This window comes from Polyergus mexicanus, unplaced genomic scaffold (genome assembly GCF_030449975.1).
Source record: "Polyergus mexicanus isolate NDT 795.1 unplaced genomic scaffold, iyPolMexi1.0 SCAF_1, whole genome shotgun sequence".
NCBI lineage: Eukaryota > Metazoa > Arthropoda > Insecta > Hymenoptera > Formicidae > Polyergus > Polyergus mexicanus.
Window position 1 is genome coordinate 5,070,694 of NW_027223321.1, and position 14,693 is coordinate 5,085,386.

A 14,693-nucleotide genomic window follows, 5' to 3' on the forward strand; every position below is an offset into this window, starting at 1 on the left:
TTCAGTCAGTGACGCGATTGCACGTTGTCGATATCGCGTACAATTCTCGAGTTGATCGCGATAATAAAATCGCGAAGGATTATATACCATGACGCGATGACGGAGTTAAATACTCGATGTATATTAATAAAGCGTGAGGAGACGTTCGTTAGACGCATGAGATAATACGAGAAGTAATACAGTGCGCTTGACGATTCTTTGATGTGAAAAAGAGAAATATGTTCTCCAACAAGTATGGTAAATCTCGCGGTCATGGCAAACCGAAGAAAGAGTCTAACAGCAAGAAACATCACATTGGCAATTGGATGCATTCGAAGAAAAAGAAAAAGCACGAAGCTAACCTCTTTCCGTGAGTCTTATCCGATATTCTAGAGTTCCATTTACAATATTAAAATGATACGCCTCGGTCTCGCGCCCTCGCGTTTCGCAACGCGACGATTTCATCGAACTCGAGAGATCAAGAGAAAACCAGCTGATAATTTAAAGCCCTCTATGAGACGCGGGAGTTAAAGGGCAAAATTTATCTGACGTCATTCGTCGCCCGTTTTCCATCGTCACGTGTCACACGAACGCGACGAAGACTGTCAATTGTGGATTTTCCGCGCGGAAACCCGATTCTAGGATATCGCGCTCGTTTTTAACGCGAGTTTCAATTCACGCGGCTGTTTCACAAATCCCTTGTCCTGCGTTTTCGCATGCGTGCCATGCGTGCGCGTACGTGCGTACGTCGTGTCACGCACACCCGCGCAGATTCCTCGCAGTGAGCGAGATCGGTTCTCGAGATGCCTTTACGTCGTCGTGCAGTTTCGATCGTATCCGTCATCGATCGTGTTGATCGCGACCGTACCAACGGCAACGACGGTGCACCGGTGCAGCTTTGGTGCAGCAGCGCTCGCGTTACCGTTGACAGTGTCATCGGCACAACGATGCGCTTTAAAAATCCGTTGCCGCAACACGGGAGTTATGAGTAAGTCGAGAAGGAAGGGAAACCGTTGCAAGCGCGTTGTAGGTTAAGTACCTTCGCCCCATCCTGTAATCCTATCACGTGTCCGCTCGCTCGAGCATGGTCGCGCCGAGGAATTTTTCTTTCGGTGATTCGTAGAAGGTTTACGATGTTTCGCGCCGGCAAAAAAACCCGTACACAATCCGTATATTTTGATATTTATTCGATTTATTTTGTATTTATTATTCGTTTTTTACTACATTCATAATTTGTAAAGGCTTTTTGCTTTCTTTTTATACTCGGAGACTTTTGGTATTTTGGTTATTTTTGAGGGGAAGAAGACTCGTTTTTAATGGGAATATAAATTAAATTATCGCGAAAGTGCAGAGATTAAAAATGTTATTTATATATCGCACATCAAATAACTTGGCGAATGAAATACGTACACAGCTAAAAGGCTTTCAGCAAGTATCAAATAGACTGATGGAATATTATAACCATGTTCTTTGAATTCTGTGCTTCGATCGATACCATAACACAGGTTAATATTTATAAATATACTCTATGAGAGAGACAGAAAGAAAAGAATCGTAAATACGATCTGGGTTTCAAGATTCTGTTTGTGGAAACCGGTTGTCTTTCTTTCTCTCCAATGAATTTTTCCAACGAATATCACTTCACGAAATACAATATAATGACTCTATAAAAATAGATGAAGAGATAGATTGAGAGAAACGTATTTTATAAACTTGCCGATTTTAAAATAGTAATAATTTCTGCAAATTTGCTAATTAGAATAGCAGGATATTCTAATCTTCGAACTTAATGATTCATTTACAAATTCATATTTTTTGTTATTTTTTTTAAATTACATTCCCCCCCCCCCCTATTCAATTATCTAATTATATTAATGTCTCTCTCTCTCTCTCTGTAAAAAAACATAATTAAAAAAATTATCTGGTAAAAAAAATATATAATTAAATTAATTAATCGAGAAATTAATATATTTCAATTTTCTAAAATAAATCTTAATTTTTTTTTCTTTCATACATATTTCCGTAATTATCGTATCGTACCGAGTTTCCTATAGTATACGGCACTGCCGTATAACACGTGTAAAGCTCATCCATGGTGGGATAGCGTTCTCAGAGTTCAGATCGGGCAGTTTCACGGCGACCGTTGACGGCGCGCGATTGTAATACCGGTATATCTTTCGCAAAGTCAGCGTTTCGATTCAAATTCGTAGTTATACGTACGATCGAACGCACGGTTTCGATCAGAATTTTATTAAAAAAATAAAAAAATAAAAAAAAAGTGATACACGTGTGCGTAATAATTATTAAAAACATATTACGTGCGTAAACAAATGGTATAATGGTGATAACTTGTGACATCACGTAAATTCGAAATTGTATGGAATAATCGTGTCGTTATTAATCATATATATATATATATTTTTTTACTTATCTAACTATTTATCTTACAAGCTGATTAATGTTTAACACATCGATACTTTTAATTGATAAATGATAAACTCCAAAGTAGAAAAAAAAAGTCTCTCCGATGCAGTATAGGCGAAACTAATTGCCCTGACAAATTTGAAGTTACTATAAAAAATAATGGAATATTACGTTCTTGCATAACATTATATATCGCGGAAGTGTTTGTACCGTGACAGCTATTTTTTACATTTGTTGTCCGTGCACGCATAGTTGAGAATGTATCGATTCGGTGCACATAATGCGTGATACTAGGAAAGCGTTCTAATTATTTTACGATATCGTTTTTACGAAAAATTCAAATTTATTTATTGGAAACTCTATTAATTTCTATATCGTCACTTAATCATCAGCTTCTCAATTTAATTTACATCTTTTTTTGTCAGAGGAATTATAATTGTATTTATTGTGAATTTTGCTCGCAGATTTTTTTTTTTTTTTTTTCCGAACAGCAAATTTATACGTCAATAATTTATGTACATTAACAAAGAACAAAATTTTGTTAATATATCCTTATAAAAAATACAAAAGAAAAAAAAACCTTATAAAAAAAATCGCATTAAAACGTTCAGAGGTTACTTAATACCACGAAATTACGTTATCAATGTTGCTATTGATTATCGTAATTTACTCTTGAAACGATTATTGAAAAATAACGAGATAATCGAAACCGCTTCATCATCATAAGCGTTTTATGAGTTTTATCAGACTTTTAATAGATTTTTCAATATATATATTGGAATATTAAAAACAATCGCGGTTTTTTTATTTGAATACTTTTAAAAACTATTGGCAGTATATCATAAATCTCGTTATTATATTATAATTTTGCAAACTTGTTATGTGTAGCTAAAGTTAATATTATTTTACATTATTTATTTTAGATAAATGATATAATCCAAGTATATAAGTTTTAAATTTTCTGACGCAATCGCAACGCGGGAAATGCGTGTTTCTCTTATTGTTCGGTGGCAATCGCAAAATAGATAAATCAGCGCGTAATCGTAATTCTATCGTCGTTTCTATCCGTGGAAAAACGAACGTTACACATTGACCTTGAGAAATAGTTTTTCTACAGATACGAAATATTTTTCTGTCAGCTGCTTTGTAGAACACAGCTGCAGTTTTCACTCTAGGTTTGACCTGGAGCGAATACAATTGACACGAAGGATCCCCCCTAATAGTATCCCTTAATACTAAACTAGCTAAACCTTGTGGTATTACGATGTCGCACGGTTTTTCTCATATATATCGGCATTCTTCTCTTTTTCTAAAATTTTAGAAAAATCAAATAGCGATTGAGAAATCAGACTCAGTATTGCTCGTTTGACTTTTCGATGATAACTAGAACTTTTAATTAACTTCTTAATTAGAGTCATCGTGTTTATCGTTTTCTATTTTTCATCGATAATATATTCTTTCAAAGCGTATCATAAATTTTTTCATTTAATTTATTTAAAAAAAAAAAAAAAAAACAGCTAATAACTATATTCAATCATTTATTTGATTAGCAAGTCTAATTTGAACGAATTGAAAATTTAATATCTTAGATCTTTTATGAAATCAATGATAAAAAAAAATCATAATTATATATTATTCTCATGTATTTTTTAAAATAAGATCGTTAATGTTTATTACATTAGAAGAATCAGATGTTCTTAAAGTGTGACTCTAGATTTTAATAATCTTTATTTTTTACGAAAGAAAAAGAGAAAAGATGGACGAGAAGAAATGCTGTTTGAAAAGAATCAATTACGCGCCGTTATTAATTAAATTTCAATAGAGAATATACGGTATGCAATGTAGGTCTAGTTAACGTTCGTTAGTCTCTATTAGCCAACAAAATGACGGTGGTATTCCGTTAATGTTCTTCACATGCTCGAGACTCGATCAATTGAGATGTAATCGGTGCGAGTGGATGCACCAGATGCGACGCAAGTTACGTACGCGATAGTAAACGTAATAAGCCTTTTATGATGGAAGATTTTCCATATACGATGTTTACAGAGACGCGCGTACATCAAGGAGAGTACAATTCGTAAGCATACATGATTGATAATTTTTACAGAGAGAAATGAATACCTTTCGCAGTTGCTTTACATATTTGAAAGACAGGAATGCGAAAAGTGATTAGATTAAATGGACAATACTAGATGAAAGTTATGTGATACTGGGCGCGTGGGAGTGTAATAGAAGTATAGTATTTCAAAGACCAGAATAAGTTCGCCGATAAAATTACAAACATTTCTCACGTGACGAGGGTTGGACTTGCGAAACATGCAGCAAGTGTCGTTTTATTCTACCCTAACCGCGGAGGAGAAGGCTCGAACGCACCCTTTTAAGAAAACTAGATGGTAGGTTCGCTTCCCGATGATTCCGGAAGATGTAATCTCGAGATATATTTACATTCTCCTATTCGTCTGATATCCCGTCCAGCGAATTTACATATTCGAATGCGACAGAAATGTATTTTGTAAAAATCTAATATTTCTATTAAATAAATATCAGTGATTTTTAACTCGCTTCTCTGAAAAACTTGAGAAAATGAATTATAATGTATTTAATTTCTCCGCTCCCTTTCAATTATTTAATACATATTTTCTTTCGGTTCTTAATGAAAGTGAATTAAATCAAAATATTTCGCTTCTTTCAGCGTGATAATGTCCTCCGGGGAACCATCGCCTCCGGCGCAGGCATCGATATCCACGACGAGTTTCGATGTGCTGGACAACGCGAGACTGATCAATGCCGCTCCCATAACATCGCAACCATCGAAACCCAGCGGGGACAACATCGACACCGAGGCGATAGAGGAAGCGGTACCGATCGTACAGACGACTTTACCCGTGCCAGAGTCGAAACCAGAGATCGAGAAGAACGGTCTCGACGTGGACACGAAGAAGTCGCCCGACGAGACGGATGTTTCCTGTCTGATCAATTGCCTTTACTACACACAACAGTGCTGCGATTGCACGATAGTCTGAGATCGTTCGAGGTCCTTAGTTAAATAAATGCCGAGGGAAGGAGCGTCGTCCCACGACTCCCCGATTCGATTTTTAGGATCTCGAGACGCTCTTCTCTCCGGCGTCAAATTTAAAAATCTGATTATGCAATAAGTATCGCGCGCTGTGAGGGTACTTTGTGATATATCAGAGAAGTATAGGAGAATATCCTCGCGGCGTGACATGTAGAAAATTTTATAAATAAATATATGAATGAATGTGCGTGCGCGTGATGCTCGCGCTTACATCCAAATTTTGAATGCTGTTGTATGATATTTCGAACACCCGTTATTCGATTAAAAGCAATCTAACAAACATATATACGTGAATAATTAACTTATATTTTTAGACCGCACGCTTCAACGAAAGTGTTTATCGTAGTTGCAAATATGTACTGCCATTGTACCGTGTATTCGTGGTAAACTGTAATGGTAAGTCGTAAAGAACGTGTCGAGTAAAGAACATTACATTAAAGTCAGTTATTAGTTCATAAGCACTTTTTCGCATATGTTATATATAGAACAAATTATTCGCTATACTCTTAAATGTCTTCCTTACGACCTCAAGTCAACGTTGTTAATGACACATGAATTTGACAGTATTAATTGTGACAGTTTGTAATTATTACAGGCACTAATTAAAATAATATCAAACAGCATTTTCCGGTATGTTGGTATAAGAATGCATTTATTACAAACGAAAGGTAATTCGAGAACGATTCTTTTTCGTTAATGCGCCAGTAACTAGAAGTAGTAGTATTTCTATAATGCAGCTGATGATTAAATCGAATTTTGTTTTATACAATTGTAACAGTAGCGTATTCATTTATTCTATCTGCTTCTACTATCTGATAGCATATGTATATATATATATATCCTAACATTCTTCGATAATGTTGCTACTTGTAGATAACATTAAAAATATGGACACAAATAATTTAAATATCTTCTTCCTACATTTTTATAATAATGTAAATTTCCATCGAGATTATGATTTAATCATCGCGCCGCACCGTATTAATGGCCTATATAGTAGTCGCAAACAAATATATTTCCTATTTTATATAAATATTCATATAAATATATGTAAAAATATAATTGTATTTATATTAAATAATTATAATTATATTATTATTATAATTATATAAATATTTATATAATAATTGGAGATTGCAAGTATACAATGTAATTTATTCATAAGCGAGGACTAGATTATTTTTGTAATATAAGATACGAATTTAATGTGAAGACTGCACTAAATAATAATTTTTATATATATATATATATATATATATATATATATATATATATATATATGTATTGCGTATTCTTAAAAATGATGTGCACAACTAAAGTTAGAAGTTTTGTGAAAAGAATATATGGGTAAGTACAATATGTGCTAAAAGAAGTTCTGTCTAATTTTATTATCTACACAATAGATAGAAAACAATAATCTGTATATTTACGAAATTTGAAATTTGGAAATCTAAAACACTAATAGCATCTATCAATGATTTGCCATATTTAGGCATGTGGTATATAGGCGCGAATAATGTTGCATATTTAATAATTTATTTGAAATCACATTTCAGTGATATAATGAATTGAGGAGAAAATAGATTTTCACAATCTTATATTGTTAATTTCTTTTGATATAACTATAAAAAGCTTTGCAATGCGATCTCTGTTGTATATTCAAAGTTTTGAGTATTTATAAAGAAATTGATTTAAAAATAATCATTTACTACATGGTTTCAAATCATCTGTAATCTTTTGTATTTTTGCCATAATATTTAAGCATTAAGTAAATTTGTGGCTATTTATATATATTTATATATATATAATCTTGTTTTGTATCATCATAAATGGACTTCTCTTTAGAAGAGAATTTTATTGAGAGTTTAACAAATCGAGAAAGTTTATTACGTCGCGAGAGCTCGAGAAGTTTAAAAAACTTTTATTACAGAAACAATGGTTGATCGTTTCAACAAAAACGATCCATAATTGGGCATTTAAACCATTATTTAACGGATATTAGGAATTAAGGGATTTTAGGATAAAAATCCAGATTTCATATAGGTTTACGCGTTATGATTCGTATATGGGTAACGGATGACCCTCTGAATTGAATACCCACCGATCCAAATCTATCAATTGTCTAGTGTCATCAAATAACAAGTACAAGTATTTTAAAGTTTCGGCGAACCAAAAACTTTCCGTCATATCTTGTTGACGCGTTTGTTGAACATTCCGGACATTACCAATACTTGTGTAGCCATTTTCGACTTTGGTATAATTCTCAAAAGCCTATTGAGATGTGTTTTACATTAGAGACATATAAAATGAAAATTTTCACGAGAGAGTTATGTAACACACCCACCTGAAATATCTGCCAACCCCAGTCTTGGTAAGTTTTATTTCCCGTAAAGTACCACATATAAAATAAACTCTCAATGAACTCGGGTCTCAGTAAATTGTGAGCATCGTTTGTTTTTACGTACATATCCATTTGATTATCACCCTCCACTTTCTACAGAATCAAATGTGGCTTATGAATCTTTTTTTTTTATAGCGTACGATATGAGGAGAATCGATGTTTTATTTTATATTTTTTAATCAAATTGATACGAATTTTTTGTAAACTTACTTGTATATTAAAATAAGTAATCTCAGGCGCGAGAAACGTTGGTTGGATCGCGTACGTTTGATAACAAGTCTTAACTATTTCTTCCGCAAGAGTATTATGCGTCTGCAATAGTCCATGATGTGCACCTAATGCTAAAGTACCTCCTAAATAGCATGTGAGGTGATCCTACAATATAAATTTACGCAATGTTCTATTTTTCTGTGTGTGTGTGTGTGTTGACTATTTTTTCCATTCTATTTATTTACCATTTTTGGTCTTGTTTCTTTGTTGGCACCGACCAATTCAGCGATGAATAAATATTTATTGACCGCTGTGTATTTAACGAGATGCTTTTGCGTTCCGGTAATACCTAACAAGTAATCGTCCCGTAAACTAAAAAAAATGTAAATAAATATTAAAAAATATAAAACTGGTTTTGAAAGCTTATATTCTGCATAATAATAATTTTTAGTGAGATATACTAACTAGTCTATAGTTTTTCCAGTTTGTAACCATTGTTTTAATAAGTATTCATAATAACTATCGCCGCGAGCTCCTAACGTAATTGTTGCATATTCTCGAAACTGACCAGTATTAGCGTTAATAAAGATGGGAACTAAGCCATCGTATTTTTCTAATTTATGTACATGTTCGGAAACTTTTCTGACTGCAGCCTGAAAAGATAATGAATTAAATATCTACTGCATAAATTGCTTAAAAGATGCAATCACTAAAATTACCTCAAACTTAGGTTGTCCTGTGCTACGACTAAGATCGCGAAATTCTAATTGAATCGAAGTAACTTCGCTCGTGCTACTATCAGGCCCCCATTTGGGACTATGCGCACTTCTAGTGCCGAGATTCACATCGGAATATGGAACACCCGACCTGGTAGAGAATGCTGGCATCATGCGATCGCCTAAATCCATCTTGGATATCGTCATTAAAATGAGAGATTAAAATTTATACGTCAAGACTCTGGCAGAATAAACCAACTAAAATTATTTTAAATCCATTACTTACGGCTTTATTTAAAAAGAGTATATCGCCAGAAAGATGATATGCCGCCAATAAACCACCTAATACTCTAATTGTAACTTCAAATAAATTAACATCCCTATTCAATGTAAACACTAAACTCTCTTCCACCCATTTCCTTGCCCTTGAAAATTCTAAAACACGATAGAAGAAAAATGTGTTTTTTTTTTCACACGAGATATTTTAAAGTTTAATTTAGCACTATTCATACACACCGTCATTTAATCCCATTATATATATAGTATCCAACGAGTCTACTATAGTAAGACCTAAACCAAACCATTCGTGATACCTCCTCGATATCGGCTTAACATTATCGTGACCCCAAGCATATTTCTTATACCCATCCCAGGAATGCTTAAACGCAGCTACAACCGCTTGTTGCCTACTATTTTGTGGACCTAAAAAACCCTGATTTTTATAACTTAAGCATAAATAATTGTAATTTAATCTAATTATAATTATCTATATATTATATATATGATTTTTTTTTCGTGAATTATAATCTACCACTAAATTTGAGAATGTTTGGCTTTGGTTGTGGTGGTTCACCAATTTGATCATCATCGACTTGATTAATCTCTGGTTGAAACTCGGGTTCCTCGATCACTTCACCAGGTCCAGCACCCTGTTCATCGTTATCTACAACAACTTCGTCGACTGCCTGTGGAATAAAAAGGAAAACGCAGCTACAACCGACTCGATATTTTTTTCAACACGGATTTTTCAAGCTTCTCTCGTCATTGTGTACCTTTTCATATTTGGCAGTTTCTCGTACAACTTCTACATTATTATAGTCTACCTCGTCAGAGGTACCAGCTTTGGTTTCGCTAGGTAAGAGATAAAATATTACAAGTATAACTGTGATAACTGTAAAGTATAGTATATTTCTCTGAAACCTGGACAATTGGTTCCATTGCTAAAAGAGAAATGTGCAGCCAAGTGAGGAATAAGTATGACAGAGAGATATTATATTATTCGAACGCATAGATTAATAAAAAAATGACAAGAACAGTATCGCGGTATATCTATATTTTTCTTTCAGATATACGTACCCTCCATAAACTGCGCGAAGTGCCCCGTGCAAACGACGAGCTATCGTGAATATTCAAACTAATATACTCCGATTTACTCGAATCTCTCGGCGAGAACATATTCTCATGCAGGTTAACTTGTTCCGGCACGTGCGGAAACTCGTCGTGCTGTCAGAATATTCGATATATAAAACTGCGACGAATCAATCCAACATGCCAAATTCCTCATTTATACTTTTTTTTTTTTTTGTTGCGAATATAACGTTTACGTGTTTTTACATTTTCGTTAAATTTATTTTATATATTATTACTTTGTAACGCGTATACCCTGCGCATGAAGCAGATGGCGCTCCATATGTGTACTTGTCATACTTGTGTCCTTGTCTGTAGGTAGGTTATGCTTCGGGTCAGTGTCAATGTCAGCACTGAAAATTGTTGATTGTGGAAATCTATAGTTCACGTGTGTGTGTGTGTGTGTGTAGGTTATCGTAAAAACTCGCCTTACCGTCTGAATATAATTATTGTTTCTTTTTACGAAAAATTCTGCTGACAGATGCGATAATATTTCGCTATAATTTGTTGTTTAATTGGATTAAAAAAAAAAGTACGTAAAATACAGACCACCATGTGCCTCTCAAATATATCCGGTGTGCCGGATAAACATTGGCAACCACCTTTCGTTGCCTTCGAGACTACGTAAGTTTATCCTGATTTTCTGACTTAAAACTTGCTTGAAAGTTATACTTAATCGATTTTAATTCTTAGAATGGGTGAAGTAACCTTCGAGTTATATTGGAAACACGCTCCCATCACGTGCAGAAACTTTGCCGAGCTCACGCGACGCGGATATTACAATGGCACCAAGTTTCACAGGATCATCCGTGACTTTATGATTCAAGGTAATGCATCGGAAATGTATAACGCGAGATATTTAATAATATTTTATTTCATGTGTCTTATATTTAGGTGGTGATCCTACCGGGACAGGAAAAGGTGGGATGTCCATATATGGTGAATGTTTTGACGATGAGATACACGATGATTTGAAACACACAGGTAATTTAACTTCTTTTCTATTGCCAAATAATTAATAATAGTTGTTGCGATGGATGACGTAATAAAAAAAATATATATATATATATATTATTGTTAAATTTCAATGTATACGATATTATAATATATATGTAGGTGCTGGAATATTGTCAATGGCAAATTCTGGACCGGATACAAATGGATCACAATTTTTCATAACGCTCGCACCTACGCAATGGCTCGATGGCAAACATACTATATTCGGTAAGCTGCGACAAATTAACTGCAATTTATCACGCATATTCTAAACTATTTTCATATTTACTTAATAGGTAGAGTTCATACTGGCATGACTATAGTTAAAAGAATTGGACTAGTTGAGACAGATAAGAATGATCGTCCCGTAGACGATGTTAAAATTGTGAAAGGTTCTGTGAGGAATGCTTGAATTTTTATAAGGAAATCTGTAAAGAGCCTTCTTAAGGCTTTTAAATTTAAAAACGTATTTTTTTTTTATCAAAACATTTTCCCCATTCTCATTTCTCTATGCATCTGTCATTTTATTATATATATGTATATAATAAAGTACACAAAAATGTGGAAATAAAATTTGCATTACTTATATATATATATATATAACTTGCAATCTCCAAGTAGTTTCTCATTACTGTAATTTCAGAGATGAGTGTTTATATTTAACCTAACCAAACAGTACCTGGTCGGTAAGGAAGCGAGGCGAAGCGAAACGAGTTTTACCGTAAAACGGTAAGGTAAAAGCGCGATTTTATCGACACCGATTTTTATCGATAATAGGGCGATATACAAAAATAAGGACTCACCGTTTTTGCGACGCTACCGTATCGATATCGGTGGTTCTCGGAATTGCTGCTATCGGCTTACCTCCCCCCCCCTCCACTTTACTCCATCTTCCAGGAATCTTCCAGGAACGGCGATCCCCGAATCCGGCCGGCGTGTATCCGATGTCATCGGCTCCCGGATAACACTTATTTCACTTATTTCACGTGTACTCGAAGCTACAACTGCAGCGAAATACGGAGGGGGTTTCTCCGATTCGCGTACACGCTATTTAATATACAAGAATAAGCGCGTATAACGCGCTTCACTATATATATATGCACTTTTGCCTACGAGCTTTATATTATTTACGCCGCTCGTTATACGCACCGCGTTATATACACTTCCGTCAACACTCGCGACGATGATGAATTATGAGCGAAATTCGCTTTCGGGATACGAGAAATATACGTATCGACGGAGATTTGGAATCGCGGAGCTACGTCATGTCGCGACCGTTCGTTTATCGCTATCGTAGCAAACCGATTACCGATGCCGATGCGCGCGATTAATCGCGTGACATTTGACGACGGGACGAACGCGCGACCCTAATTCCCGCGCCAAACTCACTCACGGCGAACATGAAATCGCGAGGAACAGGAGCTAACTTTTCGAATCCCGTCCTGCCGCGTCGCGAGCCGTTCCGTTACTCTACCCTTTTGATTCTCGAAGCAAAGATAGCCGCGAGACAACGGGCCAATCACAGCGCTCGGTTCGTTGTCAGCTAGTAGATCATTGGCGGATAGTTTTGTACCCGCTTGCGATTCTCGAAACGCGAATGCAGCGAGTCGATCACAGTGCTTGGCTCTTTTTCGAAGATCACTTCACACGAGTCGTGCATACAACGATACTTGAACAGGAGAGAGAGAAAGAGAGAGAGAGAGAAAATTAAAATATCCGATATATTGAAATAAAAGGCGTAAAAATAAGCCAACTGAGACTATCGTACCTTGATTGTTGCGTGATTAATCTTGAAAGAATTAAATCTTCTGCGAATATATGTATATATTCTCAGGACTTCTTTTCTCTCTCTTTCTCTCTTCTAGAAAAATTATTCGCCATCTACGTAAGTGAGAGGAGCGTAAAGGACCGCGCGATTGTCGAGATCCGCGATACGCGAAACGGCTCGATCGCGATTGATAGATGATATTTTTAACGCACTGTATGAGAAACGCTCGCGATACTTGGTTCGAAACACTCCCGTATTTGCGCGAGAAACTCATACGAGGGTATGAAACTCGCGAGAAAATACGGAACGGTTCCTCGAATTTCAACTATCGTCGCGACCCGTCCGTTAACGACTATACGTATGTACGTACATGCTTACGTACATACGCTGCGATTCTCCAAGTACGAATGCGCCCGATGTAGCTGACCAATCACAGCGCTCGATTCGACGCAATTGTCAAAGTGTCTATGCCCTAGTTGCGCAGCGAGCCAATCACAGTCCTCCTCCAAGTATTTACGAACAAAATGTCAATTATGATAAATGTTGGTAAAATGTAGATAGATCGAGGTCAACTGAAATTTTTGAAATATTGAGATAATCGTTATAAGAAGAATCTCGATTATCGTATCATGATTATTATGTTAAAAGGCTTTTTGGGAAAATTAAATTAAATGATGCGCGCAAGTAAGTAATTGTTTTAGCGTATATCGATCGATTGGCAGAAATATATTTATACATATTTGAAATGACGATGGATAGAAGAAGCAGAGCATTTTATCTGAAATTTAATGTTAATTATACATTTAATCTCCTATACTTTTTGAGTCGTTAAACAATACACATATATATGATAACATTTTTATCCGTTTAAAATTGTATAAATAATTCATCAAAATTTGTCTTAAAAAGATGAAAAGTTATTTTTTAATAACAATATATGGTAACATTTTTGTTTCAATTACTTAGCTATTTGTTATTATTATAATTTGTTCTTATAACTTGTTTCCATTGAAAAATAAGAAAACATCTTAAAATTAAACTTTAAATGCCGTAGAAATCTTTTATGACAAAATCAATAACAGGTAAAAATGTGTGTGTGTGTAAAAACCATGAGCAGTGAATGTGAAAAAAGATATTAGACAGAGTCTTAAATATCTTATTAGACATTTTTAAATTTTTATCAATTTAATATTAGTTTCACTTTGTTAATTTATTTCCGAGGTAAGGATGTAAAAACTATGAACAGTAAGCATGGAAGAAAGATTGTCATTTTACTTATTTAAAGAGTCTTAAATATTTTATTAGATATTTTTAAATTTTTATCTATTTAATATATTACATTTTTATTTTTGAGTTTATTTTTCTGAGATATTTTTTTAGTTTCAACGTGTTTTTTTCTTATTAACTGTATTACAGTGTATTTTTAATGGAAAAAGTTATAAGAAATAAACTATAATACAAATACACTTTAACATAATTGGAGCAAATTTATTAACAATTATAAAATTACTATTGTAATAAAGATTTATATGACTCCTTTCAATATGATTATTCATTATTATTTTTCCATTAATTTAAATAAAGAAAATGTATTTTGTATTCAACGTTTCAAAAGGCATAAGATCGCGTATAATTTCTATTAAATTTCTTTAGATGGAAATTAGCCACCATTATAATATCCATGTTTCTTTTCGACAAAATCAGGAGATTTGACGT

The 14,693-nt window shown here is 34.3% G+C and overlaps 3 protein-coding genes across 3 annotated transcripts; 2 read left to right on the forward strand and 1 right to left on the reverse strand.

Annotated features, from left to right (window-relative positions):
• The first annotated feature begins 782 nt into the window (after positions 1-782).
• LOC138933022 (uncharacterized) lies at positions 783-5,697 on the forward strand. Its single transcript, XM_070295439.1, is given in 4 exon segments — positions 783-803; positions 805-861; positions 864-967; positions 5,096-5,697. Coding segments are annotated over 4 exon segments (513 nt in total). The 3' UTR covers positions 5,427-5,697.
• A 1,042-nt stretch (positions 5,698-6,739) lies between these two features.
• On the reverse strand, positions 6,740-10,904 carry Alpha-man-ib (alpha-Mannosidase class I b). Its single transcript, XM_070295415.1, has 11 exons — positions 10,163-10,904; positions 9,859-10,026; positions 9,618-9,771; positions 9,323-9,508; positions 9,093-9,241; positions 8,810-8,998; positions 8,556-8,743; positions 8,336-8,462; positions 8,091-8,255; positions 7,824-7,973; positions 6,740-7,750 (listed from the first exon to the last, which is right to left on the reverse strand). The coding sequence occupies exons 1-11, from the start codon at positions 10,259-10,261 to the stop codon at positions 7,532-7,534; spliced, it is 1,794 nt and encodes a 597-aa protein (XP_070151516.1). The 5' UTR covers positions 10,262-10,904; the 3' UTR covers positions 6,740-7,531.
• Cypl (peptidyl-prolyl cis-trans isomerase-like 1 Cypl) lies at positions 10,527-11,764 on the forward strand. The gene is made up of 5 exons (XM_070295428.1): positions 10,527-10,837; positions 10,907-11,040; positions 11,108-11,197; positions 11,330-11,437; positions 11,506-11,764. The coding sequence occupies exons 1-5, from the start codon at positions 10,767-10,769 to the stop codon at positions 11,619-11,621; spliced, it is 519 nt and encodes a 172-aa protein (XP_070151529.1). The 5' UTR covers positions 10,527-10,766; the 3' UTR covers positions 11,622-11,764.
• Positions 11,765-14,693: the final 2,929 nt, after the last annotated feature.

Coding starts and splice junctions, on each gene's coding strand:
- Alpha-man-ib (XM_070295415.1), bottom strand. CDS start 10,261: ATGTTCTCGCCGAGAGATTCGAGTAAATCGGAGTATATTAGTTTGAAT. Junction 10,027..10,162: donor CTTCGCGCAGTTTATGGAGG/GTACGTATATCT, acceptor TTTCTCTTTTAG/CAATGGAACCAATTGTCCAG. Junction 7,974..8,090: donor TTACTTATTTTAATATACAA/GTAAGTTTACAA, acceptor TTGATTCTGTAG/AAAGTGGAGGGTGATAATCA.
- Cypl (XM_070295428.1), top strand. CDS start 10,767: ATGTGCCTCTCAAATATATCCGGTGTGCCGGATAAACATTGGCAACCA. Junction 10,838..10,906: donor TTCGTTGCCTTCGAGACTAC/GTAAGTTTATCC, acceptor TTTAATTCTTAG/AATGGGTGAAGTAACCTTCG. Junction 11,041..11,107: donor CCGTGACTTTATGATTCAAG/GTAATGCATCGG, acceptor TCTTATATTTAG/GTGGTGATCCTACCGGGACA.